At 37.5% G+C, this 22,210-nt stretch overlaps 3 protein-coding genes across 5 annotated transcripts in view; all 3 read right to left on the bottom strand.

Moving 5' to 3' along the window:
- LOC132197763 (glutamate receptor ionotropic, NMDA 2B) overlaps positions 1–8,651 on the bottom strand; it is a 67,543-nt gene extending 58,892 nt beyond the window's left edge. The window contains exon 1 of the mRNA XM_059621290.1: positions 8,239–8,651. Coding sequence (XP_059477273.1) covers positions 8,239–8,614 — 376 coding nt within the window. The 5' untranslated portion in view covers positions 8,615–8,651. The remainder of the gene's footprint in view (positions 1–8,238) is intronic.
- Positions 8,652–12,409: 3,758 nt separating this feature from the next.
- Positions 12,410–16,248, bottom strand: LOC132197146 (uncharacterized). The gene is made up of 7 exons (XM_059620238.1): positions 16,104–16,248; positions 15,753–15,913; positions 15,056–15,467; positions 14,766–14,993; positions 14,181–14,642; positions 13,830–14,111; positions 12,410–13,770 (listed from the first exon to the last, which is right to left on the bottom strand). Exons 1-7 carry the CDS (start codon positions 16,133–16,135, stop codon positions 13,521–13,523), a joined length of 1,827 nt encoding a protein of 608 aa, XP_059476221.1. The 5' UTR covers positions 16,136–16,248; the 3' UTR covers positions 12,410–13,520.
- Positions 16,249–17,474: 1,226 nt separating this feature from the next.
- On the bottom strand, positions 17,475–21,319 carry LOC132197268 (uncharacterized). 3 transcript variants are annotated; one of them, XM_059620438.1, is made up of 7 exons: positions 21,117–21,319; positions 20,806–20,966; positions 20,015–20,426; positions 19,729–19,956; positions 19,105–19,566; positions 18,093–18,371; positions 17,475–18,035 (listed from the first exon to the last, which is right to left on the bottom strand). In XM_059620438.1, coding segments are annotated over exons 1-7 (1,755 nt in total). In that variant the 5' UTR covers positions 21,119–21,319; the 3' UTR covers positions 17,475–17,824. The 3 variants fall into 3 exon arrangements, with proteins under 3 accessions (XP_059476421.1, XP_059476419.1, XP_059476420.1); XM_059620436.1 differs by having other exon boundaries at positions 21,136–21,319; XM_059620437.1 differs by having other exon boundaries at positions 21,151–21,319.
- Positions 21,320–22,210: the final 891 nt, after the last annotated feature.

Genomic DNA, 22,210 nt, shown 5'->3' with positions numbered 1-22,210 from the left:
CCCCTCTTTTCTTTTAAAGTTTGCCACAAATCCTCTTTTTATCTAATTATAATTTTTAAAAAAAAAATGATAACAAAGGGTTTGAAAAAAAAAGATTAATAATTACTTTCAAACTAATAGCTTCACTAAGCGATTAAACTGCCCTTTTTGCAGAAAAAGACAAGTTTGTTTGAAAAGAAGTTTGCAAAGTGCGGCTGATCAGTTTGCTCCCATCTTTTGCAACTCGATGACTAGAATTAAAAGATACCGCACCGTAACGCTCTGGAATGGGAAGAGGAGTAACTTTGAAATCCAATTTATTCAGTGCTCCAGCAAATTGGATCTCGCATTGCGGCGTGTGAGGGATCAAGTTTCCAGCGGCGTCAAAGCCAAAAACTAAAAGCATTCGAAAACGCACCCGTCGACGAAACGAGACGTGACATTCGATAAAGGCTCTTGAGACTTTTGACACGTGCTAAATTTGATTTCGCCGAAAGAAAAACGTCGGCGAGAATTTGCCACCTTTGAACACTTTTTTATAATCTGCTCGCGACTAATCGGCGTAATCCCCTTTTGCATTAACTTCTGAACCGTATGTTTTTTCCGCACCACCATGTTTATGTAAAGCAAAAACCATTCCGGCTGGAAAATATTTTCCTTGGCTTTTATCCAGACTCGTAAACTCTTTGCGTTAAGACGCGGTGCAAATTAAATTTGCCCTAATCTAATCCCCTTTACCTGCCGCTGCGGCAAGGCCCAATTTACTTTCGGCATTAAATTCATTACGGTCTCATCCCACTACCGCAAAACTCCCAGCACTCTATTAATTTTTTTTTCACGAGCCAGAAAATTAACAGAAAAGTCACGTCCGTGCATTCTCCGCAGTTTTTGGTGCAGCGCTGCACAAAATCGTTCTTCCGGAATGGTGCATTATTAGAAAATATTCTTACATGGTAGTGAAGAAAAGTGTGTTATGCAGCCGTAGGCATGGCACGTGGCCAACTAATATCAAAGTGAGGAAGCCCCGAGTTAAATCATACGGCGGATCGACCGGCGGAGTCGATGCGAGTCGCTTCTTTATTTTTCAATTTCTTTGGTCTCAAAGGGAATGCTTATTAGAATGGACCTCGGGGGGTTTGTTCGAGCGGCACGTTCTCTAATGTCTTTTTTGCAGACGGAGCGGATTGCGAGCAATTCCGTTAGCATGCATACGTGCTGGAAGAGCAAAAAGCACGCCCCAAGACAAAGAGAATAGAAGTAAATTAGTTCTAAGTGGCTTAAAGTTTTTCTGCTAAAACTCGCGTTCCGAAAGTTTTTTAGGCACACAACCAACAGTGGCAAGAGAAAAGCGTCAAAAGAGCTAAAAACTTTTATTGCAGTTTAAATTGCTTTTTATTTTTAATCCCCATGGTGCGATTATCAGCCATGTTTTTAACTTTTCTTTCATTCATCATATAACTCTTAATAATTTAAAAAAAATGTGTCTGAGTATATTAAATTTTAAATCTTTCCTTTAATTGATTTCACCGCAAAGCTTTTTTGAAAAAATTTGACTGTATTTTTTTATTTTTTATATATAAAAATAAAATCATTGCTTTCATTTTTATTTCTGCAACGGTCATGCATAGATAACACGGATAATATAAAACGCCGCTACTTTTACGGCACTTTTAATCAGTCAAAATGATAAGTTATGTTTATAAGTTCATAAACGTCGCTTTAAATCAGTAATGGCGAAATAATGGCAACAGGAATCGGCGTGGAAGTTAACATACATTTGATTTGCTCCCAGCCGAGACATAGCGCGCTTTATGACATTTTCATGGCGCAACTTTGCGACAATTGCTTTGGGAAATTTCACTTGGATCAAAGTAAATAAAGCGGCTGCAGTTATCACTTTATGGCCCGCCGGCGAGAGACCGTCGTGATCGCATTCACGTGGCCATTTATCTTTATATACGGAGGCAGCCAAAAGGAAATTAAATCGCTGTTCAGTCTCGCTACCGACTGAAATAACAGTAATAACCGTCATGCCGTGAAGGCAGCAGTGATGTCGTCAGCTTAATAAAAACAAATGCATGGGAAAAGAAGGAAAACGGACCCGCAGAATAAATTGAAAGAGAGACCGATTTGCCTGTCTGCGAATTTGCATTGGACCCCCAAGGAGATGAATTGGAGACTGAGTGAAGTCTCTTTGCTGCGCTCCAAGAGGCCCATTTTTATTCTTGCCGGGATAGGGCAATAGGGAAAATAAACTGAGAACCCAATTATTCATTTCTTAAATAAGCCAGGTTTCAAAGCTTTCAGAAATTCAAATACTGTACTGAACAGCTACTGGCAAAAATTTAAATAAATACGGTTGTAAGTTAAAAATTAACTATGCAAAATAATTATGTCTTCATGTTTTTTAAAAACATAGATTTCATAAGCTTTGAAAGCAGACATTAAACATAATTATTTATCACTAAAATATTGAGATCGTATCAATTTTTGTTAGCTGATAGTTTTTTCCAAAATTATATTTCCCCTCAGGTTTACTAAATCTCTGTCTGCAACCTTGCACAAACTTTTGAACCTTACTTTTATTGTTAGACAAGATGCCTTTTAGAAAAAAAATTGGTCCTTCGGTTACAACAATTTTAAAGTTACAAAAGAAATGTTTATGCATTGACAGTTTTTAAACAAAACTATTTTGCGGTAAAATGTGAGACTTACATTTTTTATATCTTTTATACTAAGGGGTTTAACAACATTTTTATTTAGGGCAAACGACGGTGACCAGTGTGACCAGTCAATTTAAACGCACGCTGTGCCCAACCGGCGAGCTAAAAATGGGCCACTTCTTTTTATCTGAAAAAAGGGGAAGAATCGCAATGAAATAAACATACACCACATAAAATTCGGAGGATGAGCGCTCCATAAAGCCGGAACGACTCATAAACGGCCGCCCGAGAAAACTGTGAGGCGCCTCGAAGGAAAAATTCAGACGTTGGCCTTTTTTAAGTTTTTGCCAATTACGGCGCTGCTGAAGGATTTTGTACCACTAATGAGCACAGGACGTGAGAAAAATTGCCTTATTTTGCAACTTTCCTTCTCAAGGAGAAAAAAGAGCGACATATTGCCTTGCTCTACTTTTATCCTGACGATTGCACCAAATTTATGAGTAATACAAATGCGACGGTTTGAGAGTTATGAAAAGAGCAGAACTTCGATGGCCGTGCGTATAAATTTCCTCCTCTTTTTATGCAGGAAAAAGTTTGCTTCTCATAAAATAAAATTTCTCTGTGCACATACAGAAAACGCGTATCAAAATTAATCACTCTCTGGTCTTGCTGAAAGCGTGTGAGTTCAAAGACTGGCGTACTTTTTTGATGAAACCACTTTTTATTCAAGAGAGCCTCTCTCTTTTTTCACCCGAAAAGCATCGAGCGATTTTCCGCTCGTCTAATTTAGCCAAGTAACCCGTGCGAATGACGGCATATTTTTCATACTTGTATCTTTTTTCCACACACCAGAAGGGGTCATCCGTCCTTCAGAGTGATTGGCACGTGAACCGGAGGGCGTAAAGATGCTGGAAAATGGAATTCGGACTATTTTTCTTTCCTTCGCGTTCTTCAGTTAATCCATAAATCTCTTGCTCTTCTGGCTCTTTTACTTTTTTTCTTTTTGTTGGCTTCTCCAGCGCCCCGACTTTCTTTGCGCTATCTCATATAATACCGAGGCTAACCGCCGCCTCTCTTTATTTTGGCGTTTATCTCCTTCGCGATTTATCGCGCACGACTTTTTTACTGCGGCGGCGTTCGCTGGCAAATCTTTCACTCTTCAGATACGCGTGAGCTTTCTGAATAGGAAAATTTTCTTTTGCCGACTGACTAATCGAAAACTCAAGAGGGTCATGTCAAAAGCACCAATTCACTTCAATGTCTTCGGATGCCAAATGAAATTTCGTCGAATTTCCATATTTATTTATCTCCTATTCATCAACTGTCAGATATTCAGCTGCGAATTTCCAAGAAAATCTTTCATTAATTCTCAAAAAAGTTGCTCTTGTGAACTGTTCAAGCAGAAAGGCTAAGCTGCTTTTGAAATTGGGACTTTATTTAATATGCATGAAAAAACTTACTTCAGAGATTTTTTTCAATTATTTTTAGCAGTCGAATTCAATTTATTATTTTTCTCTGATTCAATTCTGACGAAAATGAAACATTCAGTAAAAGGTATTCAATGAAACTTCACATTGTAAAATATATTGCCAAAAACTTTTTTCTAATAGATGAACTGCATACTTGCAGGTTTTATCTCTTCACTGCTTTTTAATTTGTGGTGCATTTAAATTTAAATTAATTTATTCTCTTATCATACTTTTGCCGCTTCAATAAATATATTTTGAATTTTATTTTATCATTTAAAAATTTTTATGGTTCATATTTTACTAAGCCTTATAACTCTTATAAGGCCTGAATGACACAGTATCGAGATAAAATATCCGATCGTTGATGCCACAAAATTTGCAGCTCTGACCATCAATCTTTATTCAGTAACGTTGAAAGTACTTTCCACATTTATCACTCTTAAAAAGAGATTGCAAAAACCAGATGGATCAAAAGTTTTATGGAAAAGCAGTTTTTCGAAACCCTGCTTTACTTCACAATTTTTCAAGTTCTTAGAAGGCTAAAGACCTCTGATCCATATCAAAATCCTTTCTGCGAAAATCCACCCACTTCAAGAACAGCCAGGTTTTATCGAGACACGACTGAATACCAATGCGATGCCAGTTTGCAGGGAAATGAGTGAGGTGATTAATTTCCCAGCGGAATTTGCGCGCCTCTTGCATCATAAACTAGAGGCCTATTGAAATCAGGGTCTTGATTTGCGAGCAGCTCAGTCGAGATTATTCTGAAATTATTCATCGTCAGATTGCCATCGTCGGTAGAAAACAAACTCGGTCGCAGCCAGCAGCAGATTTGCATTAATTTCATTCTGCTCGCGGAGGAAACCCAATTACGCAGCAGAGACCTGGCTTTTAGCCTTTGCGTTTGAATTACCGTCACATATAATATACGCTCACCGCAGAACAAAATTATTTTTCCTCTGCACGACGCAACGACTGCTATGAATATAAATTAAAAGCCTCATACACGCCGTGACTTATCTCGGAAGCCTGTAAAAAATTTAACCACGCGCTCATTTTCCCCAACCACCGCCTTCAAGACAAATTTTTTCTCAAACTTTTCACCAAAGGAAAGAAGGGCTTAATTTCTCAAAAGTTGAGACAGCAGCTGGCTTTTCGAGTGTTCCTCCTTTTTTTGCTTACTTTTCATTAATTACGAAATAAAAGCTCGGGGGAAAAGTTTTATGCTGGCTAAAGGATAACATGCAAAAAACGAGCCGATAGCCTTGCGGAATTTGCGATCATCAATTTCGGCGACACATTGTGTTTTCAGGCGGAATTTCTTGTTCCTTGTTCGCAAACGAGCTCCGGGAAAAAAGGAAAGGGCAAAAGTTCGCACATATAGGCTGATAGGGCATCAATATTTATGAGCCGACCCTCTTGAAAACTGCGCTCTCAACAATTCATAAACAAAAAAGGGTCATGATATTCACACTCTACAATTTTTTTGAATCAAAATACATGCCCGGCATTTTTTTTTTGCAATCACAATAAACAGAGTAAAGATTCCTGGAATCGTCAAAAAGTTTTTATATTTATGCTATTTGCAGAGTATGATAAAATGAAGAAAGAAATTATAAATTTTTTTACCATTGTTTTTCAATACCTTTAAAACTTTAAATCCATTGAAAATTACAACTTCTTTTACAAACCTCCAGGTGTCAAAAGCACAGATTTACTAATTTACTTATTAGAAAAACAGAAAAAGTAACTTTTTTCCTATCAAAAAAGCGTTTAGTATACCCACTTCAACCTAAAACTTATTCAAACTCAGGCTAATCAAATTTTAGTTTTACTAAAATGAATTTGCAAATAAATATTTCCAGAAGTAAATTTTAAATCAAATTTATATATCATATTTTTTTATAATCTTCTGAAAATTATAAAAAGAAATTAAACTGACTTGCATACTTTTTGTATCAAGAAATAAACTAAAAAACATGGGTTTGAATATATAATTTTCTAAAAATCGTCGGCCTTTGTGAGTTCCAAACGAGGATGGAATTTTCCAATTTTCCATAAAAAACGGATACACTTTTTGAAATGAATACCTCTGTATGCTTTTATATTCCCGTTGAAAATATCTCAATTAGCAAAACCCGCCTCTCTGCATAATAACCAATAGCCAAATTAGCTCTCCCCGTAATCAAACGGGCTAATCATCCCACGCTCTTTGATGATACCGCCGAATCCCATAAAATAAATACAAACCGATTTTGCCCGACTGCACTCTTTTTGGCTCGCTGCTCGTGAAAGCAGATACGGCGAAAAATAAATAACAAACAGGAAGACTGGGTGTGCCGGAATTTCATGTCCTCAGAGAGAACAAAAAATCTGCTCTTCCGCGAGGAGAGCCGTATCTATTTTTGGGAGGTGGTCAGGGCTCATAAGGCCACTTGCTTTCTATGACGCAGTTTCATTGCCTCGCTCGCTGATATGAAGTAAGGGTGGGATTTTTTCTACAGTCGCGGGACTCCGGTGTAATAAAAATAAACCGCAGACAACATAAAGGCTTCAACAAGGCTTTCATGGTTTTAATTTTTCCTTCCCACCTCGCGGATTAAGCTGTGCGAAGCGAAATTTTGCGCAGGTCAAATGACTGAAACAAGTTTATGCGTGCATAAATTCGGTGAATATGGTTTTATTCTTTGCGGCGTTAAAAGCACTTCATGTTTGAACGCCACTTTCAGGAATCATGTTTTCCAACAAGCATTTTGTCAACGCTTGTACAAAGTGGAATTTAATCTTCAGAGAAAGAGAGAGGGAGGGGGGGGGTAATATTTTCGTAGCAAGCGTACTTCACTTTTTGATTGAAATGCCGAGAGATTTTTTTAGCAAACAGCGGAAATAGAAATTGCATTTCTAATGAAAATGAAAAAAAAACAACGATAAAGCGAAAACATCAGACAGCTTCATCATTTCAAAATTTACATAAAAAGTATGGTTGCGCTAATGGCGTGTCACAAAAGAAAAACATTGATATTGTAAATAATGAGGTATGAGGCAGATACGGGAGTTTCAATTTCAGCTGCACGCAGACACAGTTTCTCATGGTATTCCCAACAAAAGTTGAGAGGTACTTTTTAATTAACATTTCACTTCATTTTTTTTTAATGAAACCGTTAAAAAAAGTTTGCATGAAGTTGCAATGTTGTCAATAAATAAATAAGAGGAAAATAAAAATTTATAATTAAATATTAAATCTTTCAAATTAGAATTGAATTTTTACTTATATATTATTGTAAAATCATCTTGCAGTAAAAAAATAGTTTTAGCAGCATCTTAAACCAAATTTTGTGTTACAGTACCAAGATAATATTTTTTCAGGTTCAGATCCCTAAATCATATTTAAAATTACATTATTGTTCCCAAAGAAATAAAATAAATAATAATATTTGGAAAAGTTGCTCCATTTATTTTACTATTAATTGTTAGATCCATGATTTAATTTGCATCAGTTGTTCAAGTTAAAAAAAATTATGATGCAACGTAAATTTTAACTCTTTATTGTATATATTCTAATTTTTTTCATTTTTCTACTATAATTCATCAAACAGATAAACTTTCGGGTGCGTAAAAGACATAAATACTTAAAGAAATTTTTGATTAATTAATTAATTTTGAAGTTTAATTTTCTTGGAAACAGAAGTCATAATCTGTTTTGGAAAAAAAATTAATTAAAAATTGAAATTTGGACGTTTTAATACATACATTTTCCGAGCAGTGGTTTTCTCGCTCAGTTTCTGAATCCACGAGAAATTTATTTAGAAAAATTACTATTTTCGTATTGAAATTAATTTTAAAAGGTGTATGTGCAACCGAATCTTTCGTGATTGCTTCTTTAAGGACAAAAACAATGTAAATTTTAAGTCTTTAAGTGGTACTATTCAAAAGTCGACTGCCTCCATTAAATTCCTACAGCCCATTTAAGCCTGTCGCTAAAGTCGTTCTCGCGAAAACACGACATTCATTCGGTTCGACAGCCCCGGAGAAAAATACACGCCACTCACTCTCGGTGGAGCGGAAAAGCAGAGGACGCCCGTCGCGTGGTACCAACACGGAAAGGGCATTAAAAACACGCTGCCTACCTGTAGGACTGGGCGTCATTCCCAGCATGTCCTGCTTGATGTTGTCGAAGCCGAACTGGTACTTGTTGAGGAACTCGAATTTGGGCCCCCGCGACCTCTGCAGCACGGTCATCGCCGTCTTGATGGCCTTGGAGTACTCGCGCTGGCCGAAGGCTGTGTGGGGCACCAGGAGCCCCACGTACAGTTGCTCCCTGGTGGGGGCCACCGTCGGCGGCGGGGGCGTCCGCGGAGGCGGCGTCGGCCGCGGGGTCGTGTTTCGGTCTGACTGGCCCACGCGGAGGCCGCCCTCGCGGCGTTGGGCGAGGGCCCCGGGCCCCCGGGGGCCCCAGGGACCCGCGAGGAGAAGGAGCAGCAGCAGCGAGCGAGAGCTGAGCATGGCCGCCTCCGAGCGAGGGGCCTCCGACTGCGGCTGCCGAGCGACTGCAACTCCCGGTCGGCTGGCGGGAGGAGCTTCGCAGGGTGGGCGCCCCACGTGACCAGCTCCACCCTCGGTCAGGGTGTCTGCGGCGCCGTGCGGGCGTGCACCACTCTTCCTTGCCCAGAGGCGCCCTTGTGCTTGCCCCGGTCCCTTTCGCCAGCTAGAATTCAAATTTCCGGCCACTTTTCACGCGCTCTTGACTCGCTCGAGAGTCGACTCGCAGCATTATTATTGCAGCCGTGACTTCTCTATTTAAGGGGCTTGTACTCGCACCATGTAGTTGGTCACGGAACCCTCTGGTGAATTGTTTTCCCTTTTCGTCTTGAATTATAATGCTTTAATAGCAATTTTTTTCTAAGCCTTTTATTATTATTTAAAATAATGGAGCAAAAGTTTTGCAAAATTTCCATATCTTTTTTTGTAGAATCAAGATTGGTTTAAGCAAATAAAACCACATTATCTACCTACAATTTAAATGATTTTTACTGGCAGCATAATTAAAAAATTGTCATTGTTTTATTATTTTTTCCATCCTGTTGAAATTATAAGACAGAAATTGTTTTTTTATTATTATGGGGCTCAATTTTTTTCCTTTATATCACTTTATATTAAATCATCAAAAAATAAAACCTATATACTCCCAATTTTATTTAAATTTTTAGGTGAAAGTTAAAATAGATCAATAAATTTCTAAATCTTTTATTTTTTATGCACACAAATAATTTATTTTTAAGTATTAATTTAGTTAAATACAATTATTTTACTGTTTGTTGAAAAAAACTTTTGATAAGGTCATTTAATACTATCAATATCTAATGTGAATATAATTCTAGTTGCATCTAAATATAAATTTTGCTATTGATTTATAAAATATTATTGAAGTAGTTAATTAAGTTATTATAGTTAAAATATTTCAGTGGACTATAAAATCATAATGTTGTGAAAAGTAAGCATTATTGATCTGATTGCTTAAATTTACACATTAATTAGGGCATGCATGTTATCATCCTTTATTTACATATATTTCAAAATTCTGCTTAAATTGAACGTTATCAAATTTTGATGCATCAGTGCTTTAGCGCAAAGTTGCCACATCAATTTGCTGATAACCCGACTGCAGAAAAAAATAATATTCGACGTACGCCATTCAAAAGGGAGGGAAATCAGACAGCATTCACTGCGGTGAACGGCAAATTCGCGGCGGCCTTTCATCTCCGCACAAAAGATGATGGAGAGTGATGGAATTTGCAATTTATACCTCTGCCGTGGCACGGTGCAATCGGAAAGGAAGAGTGCCGGCGCGCAATGAGTGAAAAGCCAATAAAAGGGAAAGAAGAATTTCCGTCTCCGGCGGAAAATAAATCGAATCCAACCAGACTGGCTGCGGAGAAAAGCATGTCTTTGCCTTTTCCGCGCAAGTAATTGGCTTAGCCTTCGATTTGAAAAAATTATAGCAGCAGAATTTGCGGAACATATTTTGTGAACCGGGTACAAAATTTTGATCGCAATATTCGCACCCCTGAGGCACCGACAACGCCTCTAATATAATTTTTCATCGTGCAATCGAGAACCAAGAGCAGCACACGTCATTGGGGGAAATAAATGGCCCTCGAGCGACAAAACCTCCGCAGTAATTTATTAAATTGTTATCTTCGCTTTAATCTGAAATCTTTGTCGCCAGGAGGAGTTAATCTGCTCCGACTGTATTTGCAAATGAGCGCAAAGAAGGATTGTTGCTGAGCGAAATGAAGTTTGCAGTCGTAAATGTGTGGTCGAGTGTCCTCTCGAGCTAGTGCTCCAAAAACTGGTTCATTTTGCGGTTTGGTGCCAGCTGATTTGTGCACTCAATTGTGATATTACAACTCTAACTTAACCACCCTCTGAAATGTAATTTAATGGAGGATTGAAATTACAATGTACAAAATTTGTGCCAAGCAAATTGGATGGTGAAACATTTATTTTCTTGGTTTGATCAAGAGGCTCTTGATGCTTTAGTATTTTGAGATCCTTAATTGGTAATGAATTAATCAATTAATAAATCAAAATAATCTAAGACTCAAAGTTCAAAAATATTCTAAAGAACAATGCAAAAATCAAATATATTTTTTTTTAATGAAAATAAAGTATTTTAATTTATAGCAAGCAAGCGTGAAATTTTATGACTTGGTATTATGCTCTTTTCTTGAAGAGTGACTTTGACCTGATTTTTCATTACAAATCATGATAAATCACATGATTTACATCAGAGTACAGAAGCTCTTTAATTTTTTTGTAAAATTTAGCCATAAACAAGCTGCAATAAGCGATAAATTGAGTGAACACCAGCAATGAGATTTTTTCAAAAAGCAGCCGTGGCTCAAACAAAGTTTTGAGACCTCTAGGGTACAATAAATTTCCGCAACAGCATTTTTCCGATTTAGCCCACGCGCGCATTTTCCGCCACAACGAGCCGGTTGGTGAAAATTGGCGCCGGCTGGAAAAAATCTTTGCATTATTTTGCACTCCTGCCTGTCGAATTCCCAACTGTTTTCTTTTGCATATAAAAAAAGGAATATCTCATCTCGCCATCATAAATTCCGGCACAACAAGGACGTGCGAAAGCAGCTGTCGTTTTTTCGTTGGAAAAGGCAATCTTGCAAATCGACCATCACGGTGACAAAATGGTCTACAGAGGTGCATTTTGGGCCAAAAGTGGGGCAAAAGTAAGGCTCTTGGAGTATTGATTTCTGCAATGCACACGCGACGCCGGCCCTCTTCACCCACCCACCAACGGTGCGATGCCCTGCAGTCACTCTGAATTCTCGGCACGCCAATGAATCCATCGAGTCTTGTGGCGAAATCAGCGCCGCTCCACAGAAACGCCACCAATGGCATTTTTAAATTGCAATTTGCCCTAAAATTATATTCTCAGCGTGCGACTTCCAGATTGCAGAATCATTTGCTCTTGGGGTGATATAAATCACAGTGAACTTTTTTACAACCACGCGAGTAGTGGCGAGAAAGAAAGAGAAGCAAAAAGCTTTCTTGTCTGTTTGTACTCCGGGTTTCATTCTTTGATGTTGCCGGTGTTTGCGCTAGACTTTGATGTAATCTCTTGCCACATAGTCACACTGAATTCCATTCTACTATGCGTTTTGAATCAGGAAATTCAATGTAACATCTTTCAAAAAAGCACTGCATAATAATGAATAATTAATATAAATATTAGTTGACAGAGAAGGCACCTAAAATTATGAATTCATTATAATAATTGAATATTTAAAAACTGGAAAAGAGGCACTTAATTCATTTTAATATAAACTTAAACACCTGAAAGAAGTAATTCTATACTAGAGGCATTATAATTTTTCCCCCCCGCTATTTTTCATTATTTTTTTTTTTTAAAGATGAAATTTCTAATTTAATTTTTCATGCTCCTAATTTAAAATAATTATTACCCACAGCGAATTGTACTGATTTCTGCACCACTTACGAAGTACTCAGAGAGCAAATTCTGCAGACAAATTCAGTAATAGCCGCACGTGCCGGATAAATTCTGGGAAGAGTTAATTTAATCCGAATTTGCTCCACCATAAAGCAGGAGCAATTTTTATCGCGTTGCCGCAGCAGCCGCGATCCAATTGCACTGCTCCATTAACAAGAAACGCGAGAACTGGTTTGCAACCCCAACAGAGGGTAGGTTGAAATAAAATACACGCTCGCATTTCAGGGAGGAAAGATTGAATTAGTCGCTCCACGGAGATAAAAGCAGGTTATTTATCATCATATTGCGAGCGAGCGCAAGAATAATTGTTTTGACAGCATGAACTAGCCGGGTGGAATGGCCTGTGCGCTTTCTCTTCCTGCGTCCATATACGTTTTTATTTCACTGCAGGCTTCAGACACAAAAAAGAAAATAGACTACGCTGTCACTTGCTGGGCTTTACAGATTGCTCTTTTAGTGTGGTGCCTTATTTTATGTTAAAAAAAAATTACAATGAAATATGTACTCTATAGGTCTATAATCATCCATACAATATTATATTTTGATCCCAAAAATTACCAAATAAATGTGCGAAGTGACATATACTGGACGCACAAAATTAATTTATGCCCAAGTAGCCAATATTTTAGTTTTTCTAGTTACACTACAACTGATTAAAGTATTTGACTGATTGTTTGTACATTTTTTTCACTAAAATGGTTAATTAAATGCCCTATTAGTAAAAGTTTGGGCTCCTTTTTTGGTGCATATGAAATTTTAACATGACATTAATAGTTGGGAGGAGCGATTAATTATTCAGTGTGTAGGGCCAGAAAAAAATTAATTAGTCTACAATTGTTGGTAAAGGCTGTAATACCAAATTCGCACAACTTTCCTTACACGTGATGGTAACAATTATTGAGCATTTCCTGAATTTCTTAAGTCATATGAGCAAGACTGTTCCATTTTTCTTTTTCAACGCTATTCAATCAGTATAGTTCATTGAGCATGGCATATTTAGTTGCCAATGAGATTGCACAAGGCAATCTCTGCCCAAATCAAGATTTATATGCAATTGAAAAAGTTAGTGATATTATATTAAAAATTTTAGTGTTGCTTCTTTCTTGCAGTGATAGAAAATCAGTAATCAGTTACTCCTTGAAGCACTTTTCATATTGTTACCTGTTACTTGCTTTCATCAAAACGCTGTTTAGCAAATTTAAGAAAATGTGATTCCGAAATTATATCAAATGATGAATGATTGAAAGGATAAAAAAAAATTATGGGTCATTAATTTTACTACAAAATATTTTAAGTCTTAAAGATAAAAATCAATTGCTAATTATTTCTTGCATCAATTAAAGGTTTCCATTTCTTCAACAATATGGATTTTGAACAATTTCACAAACTTACATTACCCATCATGCGCCTTTCCGACAATAAGCTCGGAAAATAATTCACGAGCCAGATTTTACGATTTTGAGCAGAATTGGGGTCGGCAGTGGTGCCAACAGGGTTGATGGTGCTGGAGAAGACGTGGATGGGGTTGAGGAGCATGTGACTGTAGCCAGAGCAATAGAATGTGTTGCTGGCCTTAATTTGCACCCCCAGGCTGGCTGCAATATCAAGGAACCAAAATGGCAACATGTACCTGCAAATTGAGCACCATATTATTACAAATATAAATTTTGTTGACGGCAGGAGACTCACTCTTCAAGGCCGTGGATCTCAATCATGCCTAGGAAGGGGGAACGCAGCATCAGAAGCTTGCCGATGGTAATGATGTTCTCCACGTCTTCATTGCTTCGCATCTCATTAAACACAGCATTGAAGACCTTCACCTGGCCCAGGCAATTAGGATTTGCTTTCAGGAATCTGGCAGTCATAAGCGTAAGGAGCTTGTTTTGAAGATCAAGAACCTGAAGGCACTTGGAGCCTCTCATCACCATTTCAAAAATCTCAAAGAATATAAGCACACTCTCAGCATCAAGACTGAAATTTTTAATTTTTTAGCAAACATGTATCAAGAAAACAAATAGCCGTGAAATAAAAGTAACTCACAAGTTGCACTCCCCATCCAGCTGAAAGCTTTTCATATTGGCAAAGTGTTGTGGTGTGAGATTGTACTTTGGCTCAGCCTGCAGAGGCATCAGGCAGTTGGTGGAGAAGTGCTCAAGGGCTGGGCACAGGGACATCACTCTGAATAGGTTCAGGGTGCATGAATGTTGTGTATTGATGTTGCTGGTGATCTTTTCCCAAAGCCTGAGTTTCTTCAGTTGAGGTCCCAGCTTTTCTAGTAGTTTGTAAAGCAGCTCGGGGTCGGCAAGATGAAAGAGGATGAGCTCCGAGACTCCACAGGGTATAGCGCAAAGGCTACGGAAGCCAATGTCGGTAGCGTAGGCCGAGGGGTACAAAAGGACACTGTTAACACGCAGGTTTTGAGGCCAAAGGTATGTCAGCGGCTCAACCACAGTCACTTGATGCAGGGTTATCTCTTTCCCAGGGAAGTATTTGCCAAATAAACTGCAATATTTGGGTATCAAGAAAAATTACCTAGTTGGCACAGATTTTTTTTTCTAATTTAAACATTTTTTCAGCTTCAGCTTTTCAATTTTTGAAAGAGCAAACAAAAATATGAGCACTTACTCCACAAAGTCAGTAAAGATGTAAGGACTGTCGTCAAAATGATTGAGGTGGATCCGTTGCAAAGTTGGATGGATGCCTGGAATCATAATCAGCAGGTTTGCAAAAAAATGCATGTGCAAATCATATTTTTGCACAGAGAGCTCCAGGTCAGTCAACTTTTTCAACTTGATGAGGAAACCAGCACCTGCTAAAGTGAACTTATCCTTGCAGAGGCACAAGTTGATCCTCCTGTTTAATTCAATTTTATATACACACAATAAAATATTATTTAGAATTAAAAAAAAACGTACTGCAAGTCGGGCAACTTCTCACTGATCAATTTGATGGCAGCGTCTGTGATAAAGAAACCCATCAGGTCAAGCGACCTGAGTTTGCTCCACTTGGTGACGATGGACTGGGTCAACTGCAAGGTTTTGTTGGCACAAGCAGAAGGAAGCAGAGGACAGGGGGCGCTCACATGCTCCAGCTTAGGGCAGTTCTTCAGTGCCAGTTGCACGAAGACTTTGCAGTTGTCCTCGCCCAAATGCGACATGCTCAGAATGTCCAAGCTCTTGACGTTGCTGTTTGGAACTTTAAGTAGAAGTTTTACCAAGGATAAAGTCTTCTCTCTATCTTCTTCTTTTGTTTCATCTTCTTCGTCTTCATCAACAGGCATGTCTTCGGACACACAAAGAGCAAGCAGATCTTGCACCAGGTTGAAAGCTATTAAAAATCCAAACAATAAATATGAATTATAATTCCGAAACTGTTGGGATCAAGGTTGAAAGAAGTTTTTAAACATGATCTTTTATGCAATTTGCAACTTAGGAGCAAGGAGCAATTGGGAGTTTATTTCATAATCTGAGATTTTAAAAAGATATCAGATTTACAGTTAAAACTTTTTCATTTTTTTTCCACTTGGCTGCGTTCGTTAAATATGTTAATGATAAAAGCATGCAAAACAAGGATCCGGAATCCGGACCGTTGCGTATGACTGTACATACTTACGCAGATTTCCAAAGTAGTTGACTTGCTCTCTGGAGAAGATGTTTGCATTCTTGAAGATGAACCTGATGCCCAGTTCGCGCAGACTGGGCATGGGCTTGACCCTGAACCTTTGCTCTCTCAGCCCCAGGCTGGCAATTTTCTCATCAACCTCTTTAGAACTCCTGCAAAAACAGATTTGATAAGAAAATCAAAACCGCCGCATGCAGGTAGGAAAATTTTGATTAATATTTAATATGTAAACATTATGATGCCACATGAGAAAATTGTTGCATAATATATTATGTACATAATAGCTTTGATTTGAATGTAATTAATAATATATCAAGCGGAAAAATGCCTAATTCTGCGTACTTCAAAGATTGAAATGCATCAAAAGTCGCCATGGTTTACTTTACACCAGATCGAGTCCAGATGATAGTCGTCGCAGCTGCGTCGCGTCGCGTAAATCTAATGTGAATGCCCAGTGCCCGACTTTTGCTGTACATACCGTTTTGTACAAACTTTTTCTTCTCCTGTTCTCTCTCTCTCTCTCTCTCTCTCTCTCGGCGGCGGCGGCGGCCGGCGGGCATTCCAACTTCCAACACACACATTACATTATGTATTTCCTCATTTTCCTCTCTTTCTCTACTCACACCTCACAGCCAGTGATGACAGTCTCCATAAACCTCCCCCCACCCAAGCTGGCCAGAAGAATTAGAGACTATTCAATTTTTCAACATAAAGACACCAAGTTTGATGTTAAGTCAAATTAACATTAAGCTTAATCTCCAAATTATTATATTTTGAAAATATTTTTCCAATTTTCAATTTAATTTAATTTTTGAATTTTATAAAAAAAAGTCTCAAATTATTTTAATCGTGACGTTTAACTTTAACATATTCTGTCGTATTTTTTTTCGTAATATTAAATATTATAAATTCTTGCAGAGGATAAAAAAAACTCATTTTAACCGAACGTCATTTAAATAATGTTATTTCTCTGAGGGTGATAAAAATAATTTCAGAAGAAGTATAAAATTTTTGCTTTTTTTGGATACTTTGGCATCTTGAGAATGTGAATCAATCAAATAAGCTATCTGGGAAATATTTTTCTCACTTAACCAAAGCTTAAAGTTTCGAGTCTTTGAAGGTAGAAAAGCGTGGATTTATACCATTTTCACCCCTCGGACCTCACTTTGGCACCCTGTTAAGAAGTGGTGAGGCAAAAATAAATTATTTTCATACTTGAAACATAAGCACACAATAGTTCAACTCATAATCTGAATACTTTTAAATCCATCGCAGAATTTCAAGTTTCTGTCAAGCCCCGTAAAAGAATGAGATTTTAACATGGCTGCAGCTAGTAATTTTTTACTATGCCTTAATGTCACACAGATTAAAATAAATATATAGTACTGATAAATATATATACTGAATTAGACCATAATAATTGGATAAAGCGCGATTATGTTAAGCAAAATAAATATTTATAATTAAATTTCTGTATACAGAAATTTTTAATAACCTTCATAATTATGCTCTCTTCTCTTATTACGCTTATTACCCCTCACACATAGGAAGAATGATTTTTTGTGCTCTATGAACATAATTTGGTGTCATGTATTCATGTGCAAAATGTTAAAGAATTCAATTGCAATTCTACATAATTATTTATTATTTATTGCATGAGTACAACACAAAAAAGGAAATAATTATTTAATTTTTTTTGTTTTACTTCTCTTTCTTGCAGTGATAATTTATTATATTTAATAAAACTGAATCATTTTGAATATTATGCTTTCATCTAAGCATTTCGTACGCCGGATTGGTTTGCTGTTTGCTGAGCCAGCTGCCGACAACAAGCGTTGCTCTTATAATTAGAGAATAATTATGTGATCTATAACTTGGATGCAGGAAAAATTTTGATTTTAGCAATTTTGCAAATAAAGGTTAATGCTGACTGAATAAAAATATGTGTACGAAAAATGGCAAGTTATGTTTTGCATCAATTCAGCTTAAGGGCAAAATTCACTTTGTTAGGTTGCGAAACTCACAATAGACGATAACTTATATTACTATAGGCGAGTGTGCACCTAGACTTGCAACAAAGCTCTGTAATACTTTGCGAGCCAAATTTTGCGATTTTCTGCCTCAACAGAGGTACCAACAAGGCTGGAGCTGGAGAAGACATGAATGCGGTTGAGGAACACATGACTGAAGCCTGAGCAGTTGTAATGGATGCGGGCCTTGATTTGCACCCCCAGGTTAGCTGCCATGTCCAGGAACCAAATGGGAAGCATGTCCCTGCAAAGTGTGCACATTGATATTAAAAAAATTAATTTTGCTGGAAAGGAGACTCACTCGCTAAGGCCGTGGATTTCAATCATGCTGAGGAAGGGGGAGCACAGCATTAGCTGTTTTCCAATGGTAGCGATGATTTCTTCAATATTGCTTCCAGTCTCATTGTAAACAGCATTGAAGACTTTCACCTGAGGCAGGCAATTAGGATTTGTTTTCAGGAATTTGGCAGTCATCAGCAAAAGGAGCTTGTTCTGAAGATCGAGCACATAAAGGCACTTGGAGCCTTTCATGACCATTTCAAAAATTTCAAAGAATGTCTGCACACTCCGAGTGCCCATGCTGAAATTTGTAGAGAGAAAAGATTTAATCATACGTGGTAATTTTTATTTTTTAATCAAGAGGTAAAGAGATATAAAAAGAACAGGAAAAATTCTAGTTTAAGTCTCGGAATGTCGCTCAAAGGGAATTTATTTTACTTAATGTCGAGCAACTCCAAAAGTTTTTTATATTTAATTGTTTAACACCAGTATTATGAAGTGGTTTTTGTATTCTGCCTTTGCCAGCTTTAGAACATTTTGGAGTCCTTTCTTTTTTGGAGTCGTAAAGTCAACATTCAACTCACATTTTTTCTCATAATTTATTAAGCCTTCATCCCCCTCAAGTGCATCCCTGATAGACAATATTATCCTTATTTTCGATAAGAATTGCATATATATTTTTAAATCATTGCTTTCAAATAATTATTCAATATTAATACGTAAGTTTTTTTACATTTTATTCCAAGACTCTTAAATTTGCAAAATTAGACATTTTATCGGCAAAAATTGTAAATTTGTATTATTGTCGGCCCTTGTATTTAGTAGGCCTGACTTCTACCGCTTTTGCCATTCCACAGAGGGATCGACAGTTTAAAAAAAACTGTGTTTTTAATTTAAAAAATTGAAGCTCAGCATTTAGCCCTACGGAAGAAAATGTACCTGATACACTAGATAATTATTTTTGACAAGAATTTGTTACGGACAGGACACAGGAGTTGGAACAAAAAAACTCATAGTTAAAACTTTGTACTCACAACTTGCACTCTCCATCCAGCTGAAAGCTTTTCATATTGGCAAAGTGTTGTGGTGTGAGATTGTACTTTGGCTCAGCCTGCAGAGGCATCAGGCAGTTGGTGGAGAAGTGCTCAAGGGCTGGGCACAGGGACATCACTCTGAATAGGTTCAGGGTGCATGAATTTTGTGAACTGATGTTACTGGTGATCCTGTCCAACAGCCAGAGTTTCTTCAGTTGAGGTCCCAGCTTTTCTAGCAGTTTGTAAAGCAGCTCGGGGTCGGCAAGATGAAAGAGTACAAGCTCTGAGACTCCACAGGGCATAGCGCAAAGACTGCGGAAGCCTATGTCAGTAGCATAGGCTGAGGGTGACAAAATGACACTGTTGACTTGCAGGTTTGGAGACCAAAGGCGCCTAAGAGGCTCAATCACAAACACTTGATCCAGGGTCAACTCTTTTTCAGGGAAGTATTTGCCAAAGAAACTGCAAATTTGTTAATAATCAAATCATTATAAGAAATATGGCTTATCAGCTTAAAAATTATTTCCAGCTAAAAAAGGTATGGCTATATATGTAACATTTTTTTAAAAAATGTTTTTTTTTATATATATATATGTATATGAAGATAAAAATGAGGACGCTTACTCTACAAAGTCAGTAACAATGAAAGGACTGTCTTCAAAATAGTTGAGGTGGATCCGCTGCAAACTTGGATGGTTGCCTGGGATTTTAATCAGAAGGTTCGCAAAAAACTGCATGTGCAAATCATATTTTTGCACAGAGAGCTCCAGGTCAGTCAACTTTTTCAACTTGATGAGAAAATCCGCACCTGCCATAGTGAACTTATCCTTGCAGAGGCACAAGTTGATCCTCCTGTTTAATTCAGTTTTACACACAATAAAATATATTTAGAATTTAAAAAAAAACTTACTGCAAGTCAGGCAACTTCTCACTGATCAATTTCATGGCAGCGTCGGTGATGAAGAAACCCATCAGGTCAAGCGACCTGAGTTTGCTCCATTTGGTGACGATGGACTGGGCCAACTGCAAGGTCTTGTTGGCACAAGCAGAAGGAAGCAGAGGACAGGGGGCGCTCACATACTCCAGCTTAGGGCAGTTCTTCAGTGCCAGTTGCACAAAGTTGTAGCAGTTGTCCTCGCCCACATGCAACATGCCCAGAATGTCCAAGCTCTTGATGTTGCTATTTGGAACGTTTAGCAGACGTTTGACCAGGGATACAGTCTTCTCCCTCTCTGCTTTTTTAATTTCATATTCTTCATCTTCATCATAAGGCCCCTTAGCAGACACGCACAAAGCAAGCAGATCTTGCGCCAGGTTGTAAGCTGTGAAAAATTTGCAAGACAAATTAATAATTACATAAAATTTGGGATTAAGATTGAATAATGATAAAAGTTAGATAGGAGCAATTATTTCATTATTATTAGAAGACTAGATTACATAGGGTAATTTTAAGACATAATAATGTATGTAATAAAATAATACATAAAATATATCATAATCCAATTGATGTAATAAAATGATGATTGATTTGTTTTTTAAGATAATTTTCCTCTCTTTATGATTTAAATTGATAATTTTTGTATGTATTTTGACTGTACTGGGCAGCAAGTTTGTAAATTGCCTTATGATAAATAAATTAAGACACTTAACAACCTAAAACTGATATTATGTACAATAAAAAAATGATCGAGGCGGACTTACGCAGCTTTCCTAAGTAGTTGACTGGCTCTCTGGAGAAGATGTTTGCGTTCTTGAAGATGAACCTGATGCCCAGTTCGCGCAGACTGGGCATGGGCTTGACCCTGAACCTTTGCTCTCTCAGCCCCAGGCTAGCAATTTTCTCATCAACCTCTTTAGAACTCCTGCAAAAACAAATTTGATAAGAAGATCAAAACCGCCGCAGGTAAGGAAAATACATATTTATGTAAATCATATCGGTAAATAAATTATGTACGTTAATTGCCATTATGAGAAAATTGTTTGCTTATGTTGTTAATTAGGTATTAATGTACATAATTAATTTCGTAATACACCCGGAAAAAGTACTTCAAAGATTGAAACGCATCAAAAGTCGCCATGGTTTCCATTTGTTCGAAATTTAAAAGAAAGCATCAAAGTCTCAGGCAAAAAGCAAAACTAGGAGAGATCTTTTGTAGTCGTCGTCGGTCGTCGCTTCCAACTATTGCTGCTGCTAGATGCTAGTTGCGTCTATCCCTCTATCGTCTGCAAGTTCTCACTCGCACAAAACTGTCCAATCGAAATTCTGTTCCTTTTTCTTCTCCTTTTCTGTCACGGCAGCGGCTGGTCTTGCAAACTAACTACATAAACTAACATTACATAATTATGTATTTTCCCTCTCTCTAGTTTCACTTTCACACTCACAGCTCACAGCCAGTAAAATATAAAATCGGTGCTCTCCTATTATACCCCCTCCCCTCGCACCCACTCCAGAAAAATTTCGGGTTTCTAACCAACTTCCTCTGCAAAAAACAAGTTTTATTTTTTAAACACAAATTTATCATATTGTACATGCTTTAATTAAAAGGCGATTTGTCACACAATGCAGGACTGATGTATGGACCATTTTCATATTTCAGATGATTTTTCAAGTAAAAAAATTTTAATATAAGATAATAAAACAAGGCAAATAACAGGACGGCTGGGGACTGGAAACAAATTTTATTAATTAAGGGAACGCAGCTATATGATAAAATTGAATGAGTTTTTATTTTATAACCTTACATTAATTAATTAAATAAGTTTTTATTAATTGTTACTATTGTATAAAAGATAAAAAAGACTACGTTTTTGTGTTGATAGGAAACCTTTTTTATCTTGGCTGACAACACGTACCATAAATTACCTAGGTAAAAAAATGAAAAAGTCGCATAATTCATGGCGACTTTTTGACAGAAAAGCGGCAAAATGCAAACATATGATGGGAGGATGGAGAAAAGATTAGAGCGGAAATTGTACATATTTGTTTAAGGCGCAATCATATGCTTTTAGCAACGCGGGTCGCGCAAAAGCCACTCTCGGCGCACGGAGCGGCAAGCCAATATTGGAAAAAGCAGGTCGCTTCTGTAGCCGAGGAAAAATTGGCTCG

This window comes from Neocloeon triangulifer, unplaced genomic scaffold (genome assembly GCF_031216515.1).
Source record: "Neocloeon triangulifer isolate White Clay Creek 2 clone unplaced genomic scaffold, ASM3121651v1 ptg000012l, whole genome shotgun sequence".
Lineage (NCBI taxonomy): Eukaryota > Metazoa > Arthropoda > Insecta > Ephemeroptera > Baetidae > Neocloeon > Neocloeon triangulifer.
The sequence above is the reverse complement of the archived record's forward strand: the minus strand, read 5'-3'. Positions and strand labels throughout refer to the sequence as shown.

Coding starts and splice junctions, on each gene's coding strand:
- LOC132197146 (XM_059620238.1), bottom strand. CDS start 16,135: ATGGCGACTTTTGATGCATTTCAATCTTTGAA. Junction 15,468..15,752: donor CAACTACTTTGGAAATCTGC/GTAAGTATGTAC, acceptor GATTTTTAATAG/CTTTCAACCTGGTGCAAGAT. Junction 14,643..14,765: donor ATCTTTACTGACTTTGTGGA/GTAAGTGCTCAT, acceptor CAAATATTGCAG/TTTATTTGGCAAATACTTCC.
- LOC132197268 (XM_059620436.1), bottom strand. CDS start 21,191: ATGGAAACCATGGCGACTTTTGATGCGTTTCAATCTTTGAAGTACTTT. Junction 19,567..19,728: donor ATTGTTACTGACTTTGTAGA/GTAAGCGTCCTC, acceptor ACAAATTTGCAG/TTTCTTTGGCAAATACTTCC. Junction 18,372..19,104: donor CTGGATGGAGAGTGCAAGTT/GTGAGTACAAAG, acceptor TACAAATTTCAG/CATGGGCACTCGGAGTGTGC.